At 42.1% G+C, this 21,587-nt stretch overlaps 1 protein-coding gene across 1 annotated transcript; it reads right to left on the bottom strand.

Moving 5' to 3' along the window:
- Positions 1-2,675: 2,675 nt before the first annotated feature.
- Positions 2,676-14,369, bottom strand: CHGB (chromogranin B). Its single transcript, XM_080686430.1, has 5 exons — positions 14,033-14,369; positions 9,476-9,522; positions 8,891-8,984; positions 3,904-5,651; positions 2,676-3,071 (listed from the first exon to the last, which is right to left on the bottom strand). Exons 1-5 carry the CDS (start codon positions 14,079-14,081, stop codon positions 2,988-2,990), a joined length of 2,022 nt encoding a protein of 673 aa, XP_080542556.1. The 5' UTR covers positions 14,082-14,369; the 3' UTR covers positions 2,676-2,987.
- Between the last annotated feature and the right edge of the window lie 7,218 nt (positions 14,370-21,587).

Genomic DNA, 21,587 nt, shown 5'->3' with positions numbered 1-21,587 from the left:
ACTTGTTACTAGTAAACTTGGTGACTCAAGGAAGAGAGGAGGCAAAAAAAAAAAAAAAAAAAATGTGATTGATTTAAATTAGGCTTAGTAAAATATAGCCCACGAGTCCAATCTTGCTCATTGCCGGTATGGCCTGCAAGCTAAAAATGATTTTTCCATTTTTAAATGGTTGAGGGGGAAAGCAAAAGAAGACTAGTCCTGTGACTTGCAAAAACTACATGGCATTCAAATTGCAGTGCCTATAAATTAAGTTTTAGTAGAACACAGCCATGCTAATTTGTATATATATGGTTCCTGGCTGCTTTTCTGTGGCAGAGACGAACAGTTGTGACAGAGACCATATGACCCTTGAAGCCTAAAGTATGCTATCTGGCTCTTTAAGAAAAAGTGTGCTGCCTAGCCAGTGTGGCTCAGTGATTGCCAACCCATGAATCAGGAGGTCATGGTTGGATTCCTGGTCAGGGACACATGTCTGGGTTTCAGGCTCAGTCCACAGTAGGTGTGCAGGGAGCAGCCTATAAATGATTCTCATCAATGTTTCTCTCCCTTCCTCTCTGAAATCAATAAAAATATATTTTTTAAAAAGAAAAGGAAGTGTGCTGACCATGGATTTAAGTGATCCTTCTGGGCCCCCCAAACCTGCTGGCAGCATCTGACATGGTTGACCTCTCTCCTTGCTACAGTTTTCCTCCTGTGGCTTCTAGGACAGCACTCTCCTGGTTTGCCTCCGGCCTTTCTGGCCTTTCTTCCTCCATCTCCACAGCTGGTTCCTCATCACCTCTGAGATGAATGTTTAGAAAAACATTGCACCAGTTGGCTCACCAATTGCACCTCTTCACTTTTTGTCTACTTTTGTCTACACTCACTCCCTAGATGGAGGGATTTGGGAGATGATGAAAGAAAAAGATATGCCCATGAGGTGGCAGTAGCACCCACATATTTTATTGTGTAATGTAATGGGTGACACCTGACAGGTTTTGAAGGTGGAAGGGAGATGTCCTTCACAGCAGAAATCTGCCCAGAAGCTATACCTTGGAGTTGCTTCTCAGATGGGAAGCGGGATGAGAGAACTGCCAGGGAGAGGGGAATCCGAGAGGTGCCTTTTGTGTCAAGCAAAGAGCTATGAGGGGCAAAAAAAAAAAAAAAAAAAAAAAAGCCATAGCATATCAATGGCCAGCAGTTGCCAGGTGTACTTTGACAGAGGTAGGCAGGTGGGTCCTAAATGTCTAAACGTTTGCTCATTTGGATGTTGTTTAAAATAAATGGATGTGTAAAATTTGTGCCTGGCCCTGGCAGGCTTTTGAACTAATAGTTTTCAGCCTACAGTGAAGAAATAGCCAACCTATGGGGCTAATGCACAGAGGCCGTCTTTGGCTCATTTATAGAAAAGAAGGTGATCTTGCCCAGTTTTAAGGCTTTAAATACCATCTCTATGATGATGACTCCCACAGTATGTCTTTAGCACAGACCTTCCCTTGAGCTCCAGGCCCATATACCCAACTCAACACTTCCACTTGGTGTCTGGTCACATATAAAACAACATACCCCAACCTGAACTGCTCATACCTCCCCTCCCAAGACAGTCCCTCCTGCAGTCTTCCCCACTGTCCTTCAAGCCTAAAACCTTGGCATCATCTGTGACGCCCCTTTCTCTCTGCCACACCAAATCGATCAGCCCTACCTGTCATGTCTCTCTAAAATAGGTCAGGGCCATCACCCTGGTCCCAGCCATCACGATGACCCACCAGGATTATTGCAGTGGCCTCCTTACTGGCTTCTGCATCTCTACCCTCACTTCCCCACTGCCTTATCTCAACCCAGCAGCCAGAGTGTTCTTGTCATTAACTTGATGTTTTCACCTTAAACATATATTATTGTAATTAAAAGAAGTTGGTGGCCCTGGGCAATCCTTGACTTCTGTTTTTTTAAAATATGTTTTTATTGATTTCAAAGAGAGGAATGGGAGAGGGAGAGAGAGATAGAAATATCAGTGATGAGAGAGAATCATCGATCAGTTGCCTCCCGCATACCCGCTATGGGGATCAAGACTGCAACCTGGGAATCGAACTGTGACCTGGTTCATGGGTGAATGCTCAACCACTAACCTCCTGCCCTGCCAAAGCTTAGGAGTAGGTTATTAAATGTTTGACCAAATATAGCAGGCTAAGTTGATAATTTTAAAGTTGATAATTTTGTATGGCCTGCGAATAATGTTCTAAATATCCAAATGGCCCTTGGCAGAAAAAAAGGTTCCCCATCCCTTCCTTGCAGAGTAGAAATCAGGCCCTGATGGTCCAGAGATCTTTCTAGACCAGATGTGATTCCCAATCCAGGGTTCTTCCCATTATCCAGGCTTTCTCCTCAGCCCTGAAAACTGACCATTGGCCGGATATTCCCAGAGCTCTCCAGATTATAGGATTTTTAAAGTAATGTCTTAGCTCATTTTTTTTTCCAAACATGTTCTTCAAGCCTATTTAATCTTTCTCCAGCCTCCAGGAGCAAATGTCTTTTCCTGATCTCTCTTTACATCCTTGAAAGTTTTGCATTTTTTTCCTATTCTAAATCTAAGACCAATAAATCCTAGTGCTAGTACTATCTTTAGCATTCACTTTAAAGAATGGATTTGGAAATCACACTTCTCTGTATTAGCCCAAAGGAAGCTGAGAACATGAAACTTTTGGTTTCAGATGAATCTTTTATTATTTTAAACTGATACAAACATATATTTTCAAGGATGGTAGCACAGTCATTGTCACAAGCATGTTAATATGTTGATTTTGTGGGAGAATATGCTACAAGTCATGCTATTTTTATTTTCAATAGCATTCTGGCAAAAATTAAAGACATTCCCAATTGCTTCAAGCACTTAATGAATAGTAAATTCTATTTTCTGCCTTTGGCTAGATAAATGGTGTCTTCTGGTGAAGTGGTGGGAAATAGATAATGTGAAGGCTGCTTCTTAAAATGGCCTTTGGCTCCAAGAACCCTCAGCCCCTTTGATTACCACCGAACTTCTCAGCTATTTTCTGTAGTTCCAAATCCATTGCAGCCAAATTTTCAAGTTCTTTTTCCTAAAAAAAAAAAAAAAACACAGAAAAATAGAAGCATAAGTTCCCAGATCAATTTATTTCATTGTAGTTTAAGGCACCATGAACAGAAAGGGGAATTTTTGATATGTTGGGGTTAATGAGACACCCTACATCAGTGGTTCTTAAAGTGTAGCCCCCAGTCAGCAGCATCAGCGGTGTCACTGAGGAACTCGTCAGAAATGCAGATTCTTGGACTCCACCTGGGACTTACTGAATTCCAGATGCGGATGCACAGTCAGGTTTGAGAATCACCTACTGTATGTGATCAATATGAGGAAAAGGGGACAGCTCTGATCATGTTACCTTTCCCAGGTGTAAATTTCTGATTATTACTGGCCATGTGCTGGCAAGGAAAGACCACAATAACTAATATCTCTATCATCTGTTCTTCCTTGGGAAATAGTGATGCAATACCAAATAAGGAAGGGAAGACACCAAAGCAGTGGTTGATTATCAACCTTGGCTGAATACTGAAACCATCTGGGAACTTTAAAAAAGTCCGATGCCCAGGCAGCACCCAGTACCAAACAGAATCTCTGGGGGTGAGTCCCAGACATCAGTAATTCTGCAAGCTCTCCAGGGGATTGCAGTATGCGGTCAAGGTTGAGCAGCAGGTGGGCAGGGATGCTGACAGTGGCAAGATATCGGCAGGGGGGCGGGGGGGGGCATCAAACAGAAGTTGTCTCCATTAACTATGGGTGCATTATCATGGTGATTAATTCCCACCAGTTTCTCCCCATTAATATCAGGTAGTCTTGAGCATATTAACATTAACCATCTTAAGTTCATTTTAAACAAAATCCCCACACTGTACCTCTTCCTTGGTCAGAACTCCGGGGCCAGCCCTGTCCTTTTCACCTTCTGCTGCGTGGTGTGGGCTCAGCAGCTCCTCAGGGTCATAGAAATCTGGAAATTCAGCCGACTTCTTCCTGAAGTGCAGGAGCTGGTCCAGTTCGGCCACACGGTCGTACTGCCTTTTCAGATCCAGTTTGGGGACCAGGTTTCTCTTCTCATATCCCCAGTTCACATCTTCCTCAAAGGGCTTTCTCTCCCACCAGTCATAGCTGTATTCTGGGAAGAAATTCTTCTCATTCAAGGTCAGGCCATTTTCATCTTCACCCTCAAGAAGATTGTCGTCTATGTCGTCTTTTCTCTCAAAGTGGCTGCTCTTCACCTGGGAAGGGGCGTAGTAAGGGTTCAGCAGCTCCCCTAACCTCCTCCTCTTCTCAGTGGTGTGATAGGGAGCATACTGTTTGCCTGGAAGCCGGGCTTCCTCCCTGTTCTCCTTGGTGCCTTGCAGGTCCTCCTGCTGCTGCCACTTCCCCTGGGCCCCTTCCTCACCATTTTCCTCACCATAGTTGAGGTCATTTCTGTCCTGCTCTTTCCACTCGCCCTGCGGGTGCCTCCTTGTCTTGTCCATCTGGTTTTCTTGAACACGGTAGTGTCCTTCACCCAAGAATCGTTTCTCTGCTTTGTCTGGACTGGCATAGGCCCCAGGCTCCCCAACCCTGGCTCTGTGGTGGTATCCCCACTCAGGGCCCCTCTCCTCTTCACTTTCTTCACCATATCCATATGCCATGTTGTCAAGCTCTGCGTTGGGGTGAATTCGCCTGTCCTCTTCCTGGCTCTCATCACTGGGAGGCCTTGGAGCCCCGTACTTCTCATTTCCTCTGCCCCCATATCGCCCCCCCGCCAGGTTCTCAGGAGCCGGGACCCCTGCGTAACTCCTCACGTCTTCCCCATATTCGGGTTCTTCCTCTGAAGCCCGGTAGTGGGTTGAATAACGGTCCCTCTTGTCCCCTAAGCTGGCCATGCCCACGTTGGGCTCTTCAGATTCTGCATGGGGTTGTCCCCTTTCCTCAGAGGGAAGATTCCTTTCTTGAGAGGATCTGTCAGGCCTGCTCCGCCCATGGTGATGTCTTGGCCTCCAGTGTCGTTTGTTCAACTCATGGCTGGCATCTTCCTCACTTTCCTCAGATTCTTCCTGGCTCCCAGATTGACTTTTAGACTCATGGGAGTGTTTCTCCCGGTTCCTTGTCTCTTCTCTACTCTCTTGGCTACTCCTCTCCCTGCTGTGTGTCTTCTCCTCGGGGAGCCTGGCCGAGTGTGGATTGTATCTAGACATTATCTCCTCTTTTTTCTTAGCTGTAGCCTGGTTTCTTTTGTCAAGAAGGGCATTTTGTGTCTCGCCTGGCTCTTCCAGGTGTTTCTCTTCACTGCCACCTTCCCCATGCTCCCTTTTTGGGTGTTTCTCTCCTTCCTCTTCCTCGCCGTCCTCTCCCTCGCTCTTCTTAGAATGGTATGTCTTCGCTTCTTTGGAGACTTGATTCTCAGAGGGATGGAGGCTCCCTTGGGGCTCGCCTGCTCCCTCTCGGCTGTGCCCATCTCCCTCTGTGTTGGCCACTGACAGGCCTTGGATGTCCGTCCCCTCCGGGTCTCCTGTGTCCTCCCTACTGGAGGGCCTGTGGGCTTCTGAGGCGTCAGCTTGGTCTCTTAACAATCTCACTTCGAACCTTGTTTTTTCATTTTCACTTTTCTCTTCATCTTTAACCTCTTTTCCACCTGTAATGAAAAATTTAAAAGAGTAAGTGTAACTTCAGAATTGCTTGTGGTTCAACAAGCACCAATCTCAGTGACCACTACAAATCCTAAGGATGCTGAACATCACTTGAAAAATGTTTAAGTTAATAAAGAAATACTTAGATTCCTTTTAAAAGCAAATGGTACGGAAACTCCTTGGCTGTTTCAATCTAATAATAAATTCTCTATTTTTATGTTTTCATAACACCCAACCAGCATCTCTCATTGGTCCTATTAATGATCAAACTGAAATCCAAGTATAGATTTATGAAATACTAGAATTTAGAACCAGAAGAAACCTTAGAATTTGTCTAATTCATCTTTTTGCAGACTAAGACCTTGAGACTAAGAGAAGTGTGATTTGGGACTATTCTTTCCATCTTTGCTCTAAGTAAGGATTGAAAAATTACCATTGTATTAATGGCTCCACCTAGAATCCAGCTAAATAAAGTTAAATTGCCAAAATAAAAAATATCAGGATTCAAAGGAAAATGGAAAATTTTTAATTTTTAGTTTATCAGACTTTTATTACCCAATCAACTATGTAAATTAAACCTAGCAGTAATGACAATATAACAGTTTTGGTGAGAAGAAGGGTGTATATTTCTTTACTAAGAATACTACACAGCAGTGGAAAGGCCATTTCTTCCTTCACTCAAGTCCCATCTGCCCAACGTGCTCTCAAATGTTGAGGATGAAGATCAGTAGACTGAGTTTTCTTTGTACTTTCCAGAGTCAACAGTAGATGATATATCCCAATATTTTAACTGAATGCTGTTCTCTCCCATCTTTTTCAAATGTCGACAGCTCCTGTACTAAATCCTCCTTACCTCAAGGACATCCCATGAAAGGAGATATGCAGTTAACACTGTCTAACTTGTTAGCTGGGAGGTTTGGATTTCAACTTCTATCACTGAATTCAGATAGAATGCCTGCAGCCAACGCCACTCACAGCTCTGGGTCTACATCTGAGCTGTCCATTGTACGGCCCACCAGCTCTCTGGCTATTTAGCACTTGAAATGTGACTGGTCCAAAATGAAGATGTGCTGTAAGTGTAAGGTAACCACCGGATTTTGAAAACTTCATATAAAAATTGTAAAACATCTTAATTTTTCATATTGATTATACGTTGAAATGACTATATTTTGAATGTTTTGGATACTATATATCATAAATATATTGAATGTATACAAATTATGTAGTAAATAAAATATATTAGATAAAATTAAGTATATTATTTAAATTGATTTCACTTGTCTTTTTATCTTTTTAATGTGGCTACTAGAAAATTTGAAATTATATTTGTGGTTCACATTATATTTTCATTTTCATGGCTCTGATGAGTCATGTTGAACTGACATTTGCAAAATAGAAAAGAATTGGTCTGTTTTGCAAAAATGTCCAAGAAACAGTGGAAGGTCTGTATCCCCCTGCTTAATGCCCAGCCTGCCTTGATAACATTCTCATGTTTTATGAGACAGTTGAAATGTCTCTGACCTTTCATACCCAGACACCTGAGGGCTGGCGCCTCACCAGTCCCTTTGCCTTTTAAGAGCCAGTGGTGGTATGTGCAGCGTTGAGGCTGGTGGGGCTGGCCAGGTAGGCTCAGGTAAACAGGGAGGCTTTGGCCATTTACCACTGTCATTCTGAGAGTCAGCTGAAATAATGCCATGATCAGACAGGATCTCAGCTTCCTGGGGCAGAGACTGTGTGGCCCCTTCCTGCTGCCTGCTGGTCAGGAACAGAGTATTTTAATTTTCCCCAGTTAAACATGTGCTGCCTATAGCAGCTTGTGCCTGAAGCTTAGCACTTCCTCCTAAATTTAGCTTTAAGCTCCCACAGGTGAGATCAGAGGAGGGCTGTGATTGGCAGCACAGTTACTGTCCATCTGTAAAACCAAGGCGTAAAGCTCACTCTTTCAAGTAAAAAGGGGAACTTGCCCGTTCCATCTCTATAATGTTGCAAGGATGACCCGATCAACCCAGTGGAAGAGGTTCATACACCTACTATGGTTACCCTGAAACTCCCAATGGTGGATTGAGTCCCCTAGGCAATTCTTTTGGTCAATTGCTAATATTTGTTTTTACCATTTTTTGCTTGAGGGTTCATGTGCAGCAATAGCAGGAGAGTATTATATTGCAATGAGAAATTTTAAAATTTTTATTTTTATTTTTGAGGGTATTACAGATGTCCCCCATTCTTCCCCTTTGCCCCCCTCTGCCTAGCTCCTGCCCCATCCCTGGCCTTCACTGCACTATCGTCTGTGTCCATGGGCTATGCATTTAAGTGCTAATGAGAAATTTTGAAGGTGAAAAGAAAAAGAAAAGTCCACTGTTCCCAGCCTGACTAAAAATTTAAAAGCATAAAGAGGTGCTGAAGGGAACCGTGTTTTTGGACTTGTTTAAATCAGTTTGACTTCATTCATAAGAAAGACTGCATAGTTTTATAAAATTGATCGCTTAACGTCAACTCCCAATTGATACTGCTTGCATCACTGTTCCGGTTTTGTTTTCAACAGAAGCTGATTTGTGTAGAGAAAACATCCCATCTAGATTCAGAAGATTATTGCTCTGACTCATTGGATGCTCTGCTTCTACCCTCACCCTTTCCATTTCTCAGGCCCAGAATACCTGGTACCATTTGGTAGTACCTCCCTTCGAATAATCTCTGCGTTAAAATGGCTTAACCAATCTGTCATGTAAACAGGACACAAGTTTCCAAGTCACCTTTCCCAGCTTCTAACTTGGAAGATCATCACTGTCAAGAGTAGAAGGCAAAGAGGAGAATACTCTTAAAATATCCTTCTATTCTTCCATCTTCCAACACTCCCAGAACACTCAATCCCCCCTCCTCCAATCACAAACAAGCACTCCCCACATCTTCTTGCACCCAAATGAAAATCCAAACTCTGGAACCAAGGAATTGAAGAACTGATAGACATCTCAAAGACAATCACTGAGTTCAACCCCCTCATTTTACTTTGATGAATAAGCCCAAAGGGGCAAAGGATGCAGTGCTCTCAAGGTCACATAGCTATCAAGTGGCAGAATAGAGCCTAGAAGCCATATCTTCTGCTTCCCCTGATACCAGTCTAGTCTGTACTCCCCCCACTGCAATATGTCCCTGGTTCATTTGGAGGTAAAGTGGAAGGTGAACTAGAGGGAGCAGGAACAAGGATCACTTGAGGGACAAAGCTACCCTGGTAGTGCAGGAAACTTACTCTTCTTCAGGGCTTGTCGGCACTCAGGGGTGATGGGTGGAGCATTGGACTTCGACAGGGCATTTGAGAGAACCTCGATGATGCAGCGAGTCACCTGGGGGAAACCCAAAAGCAGGTTGGCAAAAGCTGGTACCTATGGGATGACAGACTACTCAACCCAGAGCTGATGCCCAGAAAGGCTGGGCTCTGTGAGCTGTACTGATGCAGAATCCTTGGGGTAGGAATACAGATTTATAGGACTAATAAAACCTCCTAGGCCTCTCCAAAGAGCAATGCAAGATGGCATTGGGCCAAGATCACTCTGAGAAGAGAAATAAATACCCATTTCTGAACAAGTTGGGAGGAAAACAGTGGGATGAGAAAGTTATCCTCAGAGGCACTAAAACATCCAGGAAGGAAGTGCGAGCCCAGGGCAGGAGGGACATCCTTTGCCCTCATTCCCTCAGGGATGAAAACCTGGTTTTGTAAGACTATGCTGTGTTTTTTTTGTTTGTTTGTTTGTTTTGTTTGGTTTGGTGTAATAAGAAGTGGGAGAATCTACAGTCTAGTAATAAGTCTAGATTCTGGACTTATATTTCAACTTACCATTTCTTCATTATATTTCCTGTTGTCCACTGGCATAGAACTGACAACTTTGAAAGAGAAAAAGAATGGAAAATGACTTGAGTTAATTTTGAAAGTGGTGTGTATCCAAACACGAAATTATCCCCCACCTCACACATGCAATACTTGGAGACAGGGGCAAAATTAGAGCTGAACAGAGATAGTTGGGTATGATTGGCTAGTAACTGTGAGCGCGCGCGGGCGCGCGCGCGCGCGCGCGCGCACACACACACACACACACACACACACACACACACACACACACACTCACAGAGCTGTGTTCCCTAGCAATGTCTTAAACATGATTTGGAAATGAATGCTATCTTATACCCAGTATAAATCAAATTCAGACCACAGACAAGGGGAGATTTGGGGGTACTGGTAATGTTCTGTTTCTTGATCTCAGTGCTGATGACATAGGTGTCCTCAATGCATTAAAAATTCATTAAGCTTTATACTTATGATCTGTGCAGTTTTCTATCTGCCCATTATACTTCAATAAAAAGTTTAAAATAAACCGAGTTTAGATGAAACCAGGTTGCCCTCCTCCCCTATTCTGCCCATTCAAAAGGGTAAAGATTTGTGCTTTCCTATACCTATTCTTGTCCCTCCAAAAAATATCCTCCCCAAAACTCACTTCCTTTACAAAAACATGGTTGTGACTATCTCACATAATCAATTACCTCATTTTTAGCTGCCAGAAGCTCTCTGGCTGAACAGGCTTGCTTATTCATCTGTATCAGTCCATGCTGTATATAATCCCCATTGTCTGCAGCCATGCAAAGACCATGGACCTATCTAATTCTAACTAATAGAGCATCACGTCCATAACATAATATGCAAGTAAGTGTTTAATAACTACTTATGAGGATATTTTAGTTTAACAACTATATGAAGGCAGTTTAAAAGGATAATTTTTAATTCATTTAAATTAAATTTCATGAGATTCTGCTTATTTTAAACCAGATTGAAGTATGTTTGTCTTCTTGGGAAATGCTTCAGGTGATTTTAATTTTCCAGTGCCTTCTTTTTTTCTTTCAAAGCTGTTTTGATACTTTTATGTTTCACTTTGACTGTGTGTTATCTAAGCCTTTTCCATTGGACAAGCTCAAAGCATTTATGTACACATAGGCTCATCTCCTCAGTTCTCCTGGCACTTCCTGGAGGAGAAGCTCAGTGCAGAAAGTTCTTCTAGGTCCCTAAAATAAGAGAAGAGCTACAGCAAAACTCTCAGACATCAGAGATGTAAGCTACTCAAATGCAGTTATTTATAACCAGCAACCTGACCTTTACCTCCTAAGTGTTTTCTCCCCAAGCCTCTTTAACCACTTCCATCCAATCAACTACATATCATAGGGCTCAACCTAGAAATACAACACTATTCCACTTACTCACCTTACTGAATTTTCCTCTTCAAAGTATGGCCTGGAATCTACTTCAATAATTTCAAGAGGCCCAAAGATATCTAGCATATTGAAATCATTTGTGAAATGTTTAAGAAGTGGCTAACAAGGTATGAAGACCCCATATTCTTCCTGAAATGTAGTTCAGACAAGATCCAGGTGATGCACCTTTGGTACCCAGGCTCCACTATGCTAAGCCATAACTCTGCCCCCACTCATCAGTGCTATTTGGGAATATTCCCACTTTGGCACTTACTCTTTCCACCTGAAATCTGTAAAATCCTCTGGAAAAAAATAACTGAGATAATTCCTCCTCTCATAAACTAGAAGGTGCCTTTAAAAATCTAGCTTTATTATATTTCTTTGGTATTGTAGCTTCTTGCTTATCCTTCCCTCTTTTTCCCCCTGACAAATGTAAAGTAGATGTTTTTAATAACTTCTGATATTGCTGAAGTATTAACAGTAATCAGATTTGGGGGGAGAGAAACATTTTTCTTTTGTTGCTCTAAACAATTTTCAGCTCCTGTTTATTATTACAAACCAGTATTGTTTCTCTGATTGAAGCTCTTCAGAAATCTTTTTGATGGAAAGGAACTAGGGTCTCCTTGTGAAAGTACATTGCGCATCTTGGTGAGACATATAAATGCGATTGTATTTCTTCCAACAGAATCCGTGACAACAAAGTAATAATCAAAACATCTTGATTTCCCTAAAGTAGTTACCTTCCTTGTTTTTGCATAAAGATTCAGGAGGCATAAAAGAAAAGCCAGTGATTATGTTAAAATAAAGTAGTAAATGGTAGAAAAAATGTCAAATAATATTGTATGATAAATCTGAGCATAACACCCAAAGTATTAATATCTCATAAGAGTATCAAGGTTTGATCTCAGGTTGAATATAAAGCTATACAATAACAAGTTAAGCAGGCCCTTTGAATGCAGAAACCATCTAACCTGGCATAATATGGTTATAATACTGCCACTTCTCTCATGTTAATTTGTAGAGTGCACAGTAGCTTCTGTAAAAACGTGTAGCTCTCCCTCCAGAAGCTCTGAAGGGTAGAAAATCAGCCATATGGTTTCCTGAGGTTTCTTCCCAGCCCTGAGATTTTGCTAAATAACAAATTCTGCTTGAAGGTTATCACATTTCATTTCCAGGTATTGGGGGAGGTGGGATTGGAAAATAGCTGTTAATGGATATTGGGTTTCTTTCTGGGTAATGAAAGTGTTCTGAAATTTGATAGTGGTTATACAATCTGTGAATATACTAAATATCACTAAGTTATGTACTTTAAAGGGTGGGTGAATTATAGCTAATATAAATTTTTAAATATAATGTCTCCATTTAGCTCATATTAAAATATGAACCCTTCTTAAAATATTCTCATACATAAGAGAGCTCTTAGTATTTTACCAGTGTTGTTAAATAGCTTCACAAATGTCACTGTTATTGTGATGCACAGTACAATGTATAGCACAGCTTTGGCCTCTTAAGCAATTCCTTTCTGAAGATATTTTTGACCAGAAAGATTCTAAATTATTCATTTGGATTTCTTTAATTAAATTGAGAACATTTACAGGCAATTTGTAAGAATGAGAGCATTTTAGAAAATTCTAAATGTATGTAGCTTGCAATAAAATAAATGACCACTGGCTTTCCTTTTGTCTCTTTACATTTTGGATCCTGTAATTGTTGTCAATAAAAGCTTCATATTCATGAATGGCAATACCTCAATTCTAGTTAGAATCTCAATTTCAGATAAAAAATTTTTCTATGAGGTCATTAAAACAGCCAAAGAAAACCTCCAGTTTAATCTGGTGATCTATTTACTTCTCAATGGTCTCAATACTCCTAATGACTTTACTTCAATACACACACACTCACAAACACACACACACACACACACACACACACACACACACACACACACAGTTTTTAAAAATCTCCAGAGCTAGTTTGAAAGATTAATCTCACATTTTTACACACATCAAGAGAAACTGTCACTCTAGCCTGTTTGCTCAGTGGTTAGAGCATTGGCCTGAGGACCTAAGGGTCGCAGGTTCGATTCCTGGTCAAGGGCATGTACCTCAGTTGCAGTCTGGATCCCTGGCCCAGGTCAGGGTGCCTATGGAAGACAGCCAGTTATCTGTCTCTCTTACATCAATGTTTCTCTCTCTCTGTATCTTCCCCTCCTCTCTCCCTTCCTCTCTCTCTAAAAATCATTGGAAAAATATTCTCAGGTGAAGATTTAAAAAAAAGAGAGAGACACTCAAATATTTCATCCTGTTATATGTCAATTATACCTCAATTTTAAAAAAATAGAAAAAGTTTATCCTCCCAAATTGACTAAAACAATTTTTTTTATTACTCCTAAGGATATTTTTGTAGTTATTTTCTATTCTATTGCTTTTCTGGAATACAAAAATAAAAATATCTGCTGAAGTTTCCATTCATAACTTAAAAATATATTAACTTGAGTGTGAAATTACCTTTCTCCAGCAACGGAAATACAAAATACAGAAAAATATTACATTAACCCTGTGCACATATATACATGAACACACATACACATATATTATATATGAACATGATAATAAAAGATATGATATCTTATATACATATGAGACTTTTATCTCATTATGTTTATATAATAATAATAATTACAAAGGGAAATATGCAGGTGCCAACTATATCATATTACTTGAATTCCTGTCACTCCTTGGTTATCTAGTTTTAAAAAAGGCAAACAAATACTTAAATCAGATATAGCATAAGACCATAACAGCGACTCTCTAGGCTGGTAGAGAGGGCCTGACAATTCAGAACTGAGCACAGCGTTCCTTGGAGGCACGGGCACCTTTTCTCCCTATCGAAGGGAAACCCAGATATGAAGAGACTGAGATTCCTCTGGTTGGGCTAGGAAGCCCTCTGGCTTTTTTCAAGTCAGACGGTGGAGCTGGGGGTTGAAGGGAATCACCCAGAGAAGAGGAGAAATTAAGAACCTGAAGCAAGAGGGAGAAACCTTCCACTGAACCCTCTTTCTCTCCCAGTACCGTCCAGCTAAGATGCCGGGCCACGGGGAAGACAAGAGTCTGGCGCTGTCCGCGGTGCTGAAGAGCCCGCCGCGCCCACTCACCGGCCACCATCGTGGCTCCCAGGAGGCCAAGAAGCACAACCGGCTGCATGGCCCGGCTCGCAGGAATCTGCGCGGCGAAGATGGGCAGCTGGTCCAGTGGAGCGAGATGCGGGCCGAAGAAGAGATGAAAATGCTTCAGAAAGCAGTCGTGTGTCTGTGGTGCCCGCGGTGTGGCGCAGGCCCCCGCTCTTTTAAAGGGCAAGTCCGGTTGCAGGGCCGGGAGGGGCGGGCACCTAGGAGGCGGCGCCCCCTCGCTCAGGCATGACGTCACGAGGCAGCCCCGTGGGCGGTGGCACAAGTGGGCGGCAATTTGCGCCAGCCCAGTCGCCTGGATGCTCTGGGTCTGGAGCGGGGGTGGGGAGAAAGCCACATGAAGGAATGGAAGGGTGAGGAGAAGTGATGCCAATCTGGGACCCGGGAAAGGCGAGGTCCCACTTAGATTGCCCAAGATTGCTCCTCATTCCCCCCCCGCCCCCCGCTGCACTTCCAAGTCTAAAAAAGTGTGTTGGAGGCTGTGTATGGTGTGCGGTTCTGTTCAGAGTTTGTCTATGAATGACTAAGTCTGTTTTGTGTCTCCACTACCCAAGGAAGGAAGGATAAGACTCCTGCTAACAAGAGAGGACTAAACCGTGGTGAAAATGGAAAAAGGAGTGATGGCTTTAAAAACAAAAGGTGCAAAATAAATAAATAAAAACAAAGGGCGCAGCTGGAGAATATGGAACCTGCTGTTTTTTCAAAGTTTTGGTCTTAAATCTACTTACCCATGATTCATTCTATCTATCTATCTATCTATCTATCTATCTATCTATCAATCTATCTATCTATCATCTATCATCTATCTACTATTCTCCCAACACATTACATATACATATGGTAAAAATGAAAAAATCAGATGCTACAAAAGGGTTTACTATAAATGTTTCTCCTCCACCTCTAATTCCCCAAAATTCCCTGTTCCCCTCTGCAGAGTCAAAATGACTTAACCACTTTCTGTTGTTAGGCTGGATTTACTTGGGGACCATATACAGTTGCATCTTCATTTGAATGGTTGCACAGTATTACACTAATTGTATACACTAGAATTTCTTTAGTCCCCTTTCAGATGGGCATTTATTTAGGTTCTTATCCTTTGGCCTCATTACTCCTTTACAGCAGAGCCATAGTCTCAGGGGCTGGGAATGGAATAACCTGCTTGAAGGAACACATACATCCCACAAGCCATGTGCATCTTCTCTTGATTTAAAATTGAAATAGGAAATTACTTTTTTGTAATGTGTGAGAGGAAAGCAAAAACAGCTTCCAGGATATTTTTTATTTCAGTTCTCTCAGTCTAATGAGGAATCAGGAAAGCAGCAGGCAAATGCCCTGCACAAAAGAGAAACAATTCAGAAACTTCTTCGATAACACAGGCTTCGGGGAATAGAGTGAGCCTTCATTTGGGGTCTCTTCCTGGGAAAAGAGATGTCTGCATGCACAGCTAAAAGGAGGTTTCAGTGTCCTTTTCCTGAAAATCAATGAGGCTTACATTATTTTGCATGTGCTGTGTGCATGGCTATATCTTCCTAAAAAGGCTGAGAATTATTTCACCAAGATCACAGCAACAGAATATTTAAAAGAAAAATCTTAAAAAGGATATTAGTGGAATAATTGGAAAAATTTGAATAAGACCTGTAGATTACATAATAAATGTTGTATCAGTGTTAATTATCTGATCTTGAGACTTGTACTGTGATTATGTAAGAAAATGTCCTTGTTTTTAGAAAATACGTTTTCAGCTATCTAGAGATAAAAGGGTGTCACATGTACAACTGATTCTAAAAAGTTTTAGAAAAAATATAAAGGTAGAGTTAGGGAAAGGGAAAGAAAGAATACTAAGGCGAGCAGGACAACATGATAACATTTGGGAAAAGTGTATGAAAAATTTTAACACTATTTTTGCATTTTTCCACAATCTGATATTACTTTAAAACATACAAAAAAATGTTCCTGGCATGAAAGAATCTGTTTAAAAATCTCTGAAAGCAGTGTGTTCAGAAAATGAAGGTGTTGCATTAAGGCCCTTCCTTGGGTACTGATCTGGGAGAAGTTCTTCCTCTACTGTTGAAATTACATAACGGTTCCAACCGCTCTCTTTTTTCAAATATGTTTTTATTGATTTCAGAGAGAGGAAGAGAGGGAGAGAGAGAGATAGAAACATCAATGATGAGAGATAATCACTGATTGGCTGCCTCCTGTACGTCCCCTCCCGGGGATGGAGCCTGCAACCCTGGCACGTGCCCTGACTGAGAATGGAACCTTGACCTCCTGGTTCATGGGTTGATGCTCAACCACTGAGCCACACTGACTGGGCCCAACTGCTCTTTTAAATGCACTGATTGCCAGTAGGGCTTTGAAATTGTCACCTTCCAGGAGCATCTGCATTCCAGTTTTCTAATGGGATTTCCCTTGTTGCCTTGAAAAACACAGGGTTTAAAATGTTAACGTCATCTGTGGCTTCTCAGACTGAACTTACCCTGAGTTAATTACTCATCAAGAAAAGTCTTTTCATTATTGTCAGTTGGCCCACAGCCATTTCCTATATTCAGACTTACCTTTCTTTTTTATTATTATTTAATAACCTTTTTATTACTTTGCCTTCACATTTAGCTCTCCAGGTACCGGGAGGAAAACGGCTTTGGGGAGGATCTTTTCTCAGGAATTTTATCAAACCAGGATGATGGAGGAAAACCAATATTTTTCTTAGGAACCAGGGTTTAGAAAAAACATGGTATGAAATAAAGATTAAAAAAAAATTTTTTTTTTTACCATATCACCATCTAATTACCTTGGGATTTTTTTTTTAAATATATATTTTATTGATTTTTTACAGACAGGAAGGAAGAGGGATAGATAGTCAGAAACATCGATGAGAGAGAAACATCGATCAGCTGCCTCTTGCACACCTCCTACTGGGGATGTGCCCGCAACCAAGTTACATGCCCTTGACCGGAATCGAACCTGGGACCTTTCAGTCCGCAGGCTGACGCTCTATCCACTGAGCCAAACCGGTTTTGGCGGGATTTTTTTTTTTTAAATTTGAAGTGACTATCCTTTCCCACCTGTCATGTCACTTTGAAAAAAATCTAGTCCACATGTGTATGGGTATGTTTCTGGACTCTTCCAGAATATTGATTCATTCCATTTCATTGGTCGATTTGTTTATCCTTGGAGCACTACCACACTTACCACACTTTCTCTATTACCATAACTTTTTAATGTCTTAATATCTGATGGAAAAGGTCTTCACATCTTGTTTTTCTTCATGAGGGTATTGATCATTCTTGGTCCTTTGCATTTTCATGTAAATTTTAAAATTAGTTGTCAATTTCCATAAAAAAAAACCAGTTAGGATTTTGATAAGAATTGCATCAAATTATAGATTAATTTGAGAACAGGTGACAGCTTTACAAGATTGAGCAAACTTGGCTTTTTGATTGCTAATAATATTCTGGATATAATCTTATCTCAAGTAGCACAAAATGCCATTACCACAGGAAAAGACAAAAAGCCATAGGGAAGAGAATGTCTCAGGAATGCTCTCAAAGAAGAATTGAGGAGGAAAACATATCTCCTTTAGGAGATTAACCATAATTTTGTACAAGACTCCTGAATAGATTATCCATCAGGGTCTGGCCAGGAAAATGAAACCACTAGAAGGAATTTAACACAGGAAATAATGTCCAGGGATTAGAAAAGTTAAAATAGGAAAAAATGAGGAAACCCAGAGATTAGTAACTGCAGGCAGCTGCTGCACCCCTGGGGAAAGGAGAAATAAAAGAAGGATGTGTCCTTACTGAAACCTAGAAATGTGGGCCTTACTAGGAGTGTAAAACTCTTTAGCTAGGAAGGTGGGATTCACGGGCAGCTTTGGAAGAAGGTCTATTTGGTGGGAGCTGGGACCATGGAAGAGAAGCAGCCACTGCTAGAGATGTATCCCACCCTTCCAAGAAGAAAAAGGGAGAGAATCACCCTGGCTTCTTCCTCTTTTTAGTGCCAGTGCCTCTTAGTGGCTGAATATACCTGGAAATAACTGACAGAGAAGACTGGGAAATAGCATTTGCAAAGGCCAGTCCCACCAGTGAAACAGAACAGAGGAAGGAAGGAATCATCAGAGAGCAAACAGACAGATGAATGGCACATAAATCAAAACTACTTAGCAGTATAGGTACTGAATTTAGATTTTTCTCTCAAAATTACTTTTATTTGCATATGTAAATGTTTATTATGTGTCAAGCACTGTGGTAGACACATATCCTTTGGCTACAAGTCACATGGTCAATCCCAACATTAATGATGAAAGGAAACATACTCCATCTGCTCTAGCAGAGTTCATCAGCCAGTCAGGGAGTAAGGGTGGGAGAGGTGTGGGGTAGACCCCAGGTCTACAGAGGAGGGTGAGAGACAGAATTATCTATGTTTGAAGCCAATAAGACAATTATGTATTGCTTGGGACTTCAAGGTGTTTTCTGTGTTTTTTTTTCTCCTAATAAATAGGACCAAGTCAACAAGTAATTTCCTTAGTAGTTTGGTCCTAGAACAGTGGTCGGCAAACTGAGGCTCGCGAGCCACATGCGGCTCTTTGGCCCCTTGAGTGTGGCTCTTCCACAAAATACCACGGCCTGAGCGAGTCTATTTTGAAGAAGTGGCATTAGAAGAAGTTTAAGTTTAAAAAATTTGGCTCTCAAAAGAAATTTCAATCGTTGTACTGTTGATATTTGGCTCTGTTGACTAATGATTTGCCGACCACTGTCCTAGAATATATTTAGTACCTGGTTTCTTATGTCAGGTCAGATTCCTAATACACTTTAACAGAATTAAGAAGTCACAATAAAATCCTCATCTTAAGAGAAGATAGAAACTATTTTTTAATCCACTAAACTGTAGGTAATGTAACTACTTGTAGCTTGCAGGTAGATACATATTAGTGGGGCAAAGGCTGGGTGGTGGTGGTCAAAAGGTGGAGGACATGGGAGACATCTATAATACTGTCAACAATAAAAATACATGTTAAAATATAATAAATAAATAATTTAAAATAAATAAATAAAAATTAACATTTCTCAAAAGAAGTCAAAAGATAGAGCCACAACTATTTAGGTTTGACAAAGCAGGGGCTATTTCTCTTCATTTTGGAGTTTGCAGAAAATTGGATGTGATAGATAAACAGATTCAATTATCCTATCTAATAAAGACAGAATATGAAAATTGACCGTAACTCCATGACAAAGATGGCAGTGCCCACAGCCAATAAGGAAGGAATATGCAAATTGATGTGACAAGGCAAGAGGCGGAAGGCGGCTCTGGCCGGAACAAAGGGGGAAAGGTGGCTCCAGGCTGGAGCAAAGGTGGGAGGTGGCACCCAACCCTGGGGCAAAGGCGGGAGGCGGTGCCTGGCCCCAGGGCGAAGGCGGGAGGCGGTGGCCAGAATGAAGGCCCAGGTCCTGGATGCCGGAGGGAAACCAGTGCTGGCAGCCAGGGGAAGGAAGGCCTATTCTTGCATGAATCTTTGTGCATCGGGCCTCTAGTCCTATATAATAAAGAGGTAATATGCAAATTGACCATCACTCCAACACCAAAGATGGCTGCCCCCATGTGGTCAAAGATGGCCATCCCCATGTGGACACAAGATGGCCACCACAAGATGGCCGGCAGGGGAGGGCAGTTGTGGGCGATCAGGCCAGCAGGGGAGGGTAATTGGGAGGGACCAGGTCGGCAAGGGAGGGCAGTTGGGGGTGACCAGGCCTGCAGGGGAAGGCAGTTAGGGGTGACCAGGCTACCAGAGGAGGGCAGTTGGGGGCAACCAGGCCTGCAGGGGAGGGCAGTTGGGAGCAACCAGGCCTGCAGGGGAGGACAGTTAGGGGCGACCAGGCTGGCAGGGGAGGACAGTTAAGGGCAATTGGGCCAGCAGGGGAGCAGTTAGGTGTCAATCAGGCTGTCAGGGGGGTGTTTAGGGCGTGATCAGGCTGGCAGGCAGGCAAGCAGTTGGGAGCCAGCAGTCCTGGATTGTGAGATGGATCCCATATTGGAGAGGGTGCAGGCTGGGCTGAGGGACAACCCCCCACCCCATGCATGAATTTCATGCACCAGGCCTCTAGTTTGTTTATATATTGGAGATAAAGCAAAGAATGGATTTTGAACTATGTGGGATAACTATGGTTGGGTCTGATAAGTTGATAAGATCAATTTTGACAAATCTATTCTAGTTAGCAACATGTCACATGGTAAAGATCTAGAATGAATGAAGAGTGCCTCCTAATCTCTCATATGTCCCACCTCCTCCTCCCCCTCCCTGCCCCCCCTTCCCCACTGCAGTAAATTCTGCTGGTTTTCTGCTCATTTCCCTCATTCTTACCACTTTGGAGCACACTGGTTTGATTTGCAATGATCAAGACCAACATTTCTTTGCCTGACGGCTTTCTCTGGTCATCAGAGCTATGCCAGAAGTGCTGAGGAAGTAAGGCCCTCAGGAGCATCCCTCACTCAAAGACTGCCAAGAGTTGGTGTATAAATACCCCAGATCCACCCGGGCTGATGTAGTTCAGTTGGTTGGGCATTGTCCTGTGCACTGAGAGGTCACTGATTCGATTCCAGGTCATGGCACATGCCTGGGTTTGGGGCTCAATCCCTGGTTGGGGATATGCAAGGGCAGCCATTAGATGTTCCTCTCTCACATGGATGTTTCTCTTCCTTTACCTCAAAAATCAATTAAAAGTATTTAAATACTTTGGATTCCCAGATTCCCCTGGGATGTGTGTTCTGCATAGGCTTTGAGAGTTTCCCAGTGGCACCGCTCTTTAGTTACCCACAGTGGAAACTTTCTTGATAGCAAGCTCTTCATGGCTGCCTTTCCTGCCCCAAATCGTTTCTCCACTCCCTGTTGTTATTTTTTGGAATTATGTCCAAAATAAATTACTTGCAGTCAAATCTTTGCCTCAGGGTCTGCTTCTGGGAGAAATTGAACTATGACACATAGATTCACAAACCTATAACAGGCTGTTAAATAGAATTTTTCTTATTATGTCTGAGTTTTGGCTGAGGCCTCAGAGCTAGAGAACATGGTTTTAAGTGCCCAACTGTTCCAAAGAGAAGAGCCAGTCTCTACAAGACTTATTAATATGGGGCTGAATTGGCTAGTGGCTCTCACACAACATCTGTGTAAGGCCAAATGCAAAGGGTCAAATTAGAGAAAGAATTTATTTGAAGGGAGTTTGTAGGGAGCTCTGTATTGTTTCATGCTTCTTCTTCTTCTTCTTCTTTTTTTTCCTTAATCCTCACCCCAGGATATTTTTCCATTGAATTTTAGGGAGAGAGGAAGCGAGAGGGAAAGACAGAGAGAAACATCAATGTGAGAGAAACACATCAATTGGTTGCCTCCTGCATGAGCCCTGACCAGGGTTCAGGCCTGGGAAGAGCCTGCAACCTGAGGCACATGCCTTTGACTGGAATCGAACTCCGGACCCTTTTATCCGCAGACTGACGTTCTATTCACTGAGCAAAACTGGGTAGGGCTCATGAT

This window comes from Plecotus auritus, assembly GCF_963455305.1.
Source record: "Plecotus auritus genome assembly, chromosome: 8".
NCBI classification, from domain to species: domain Eukaryota; kingdom Metazoa; phylum Chordata; class Mammalia; order Chiroptera; family Vespertilionidae; genus Plecotus; species Plecotus auritus.
The sequence above is the reverse complement of the archived record's forward strand: the minus strand, read 5'-3'. Positions and strand labels throughout refer to the sequence as shown.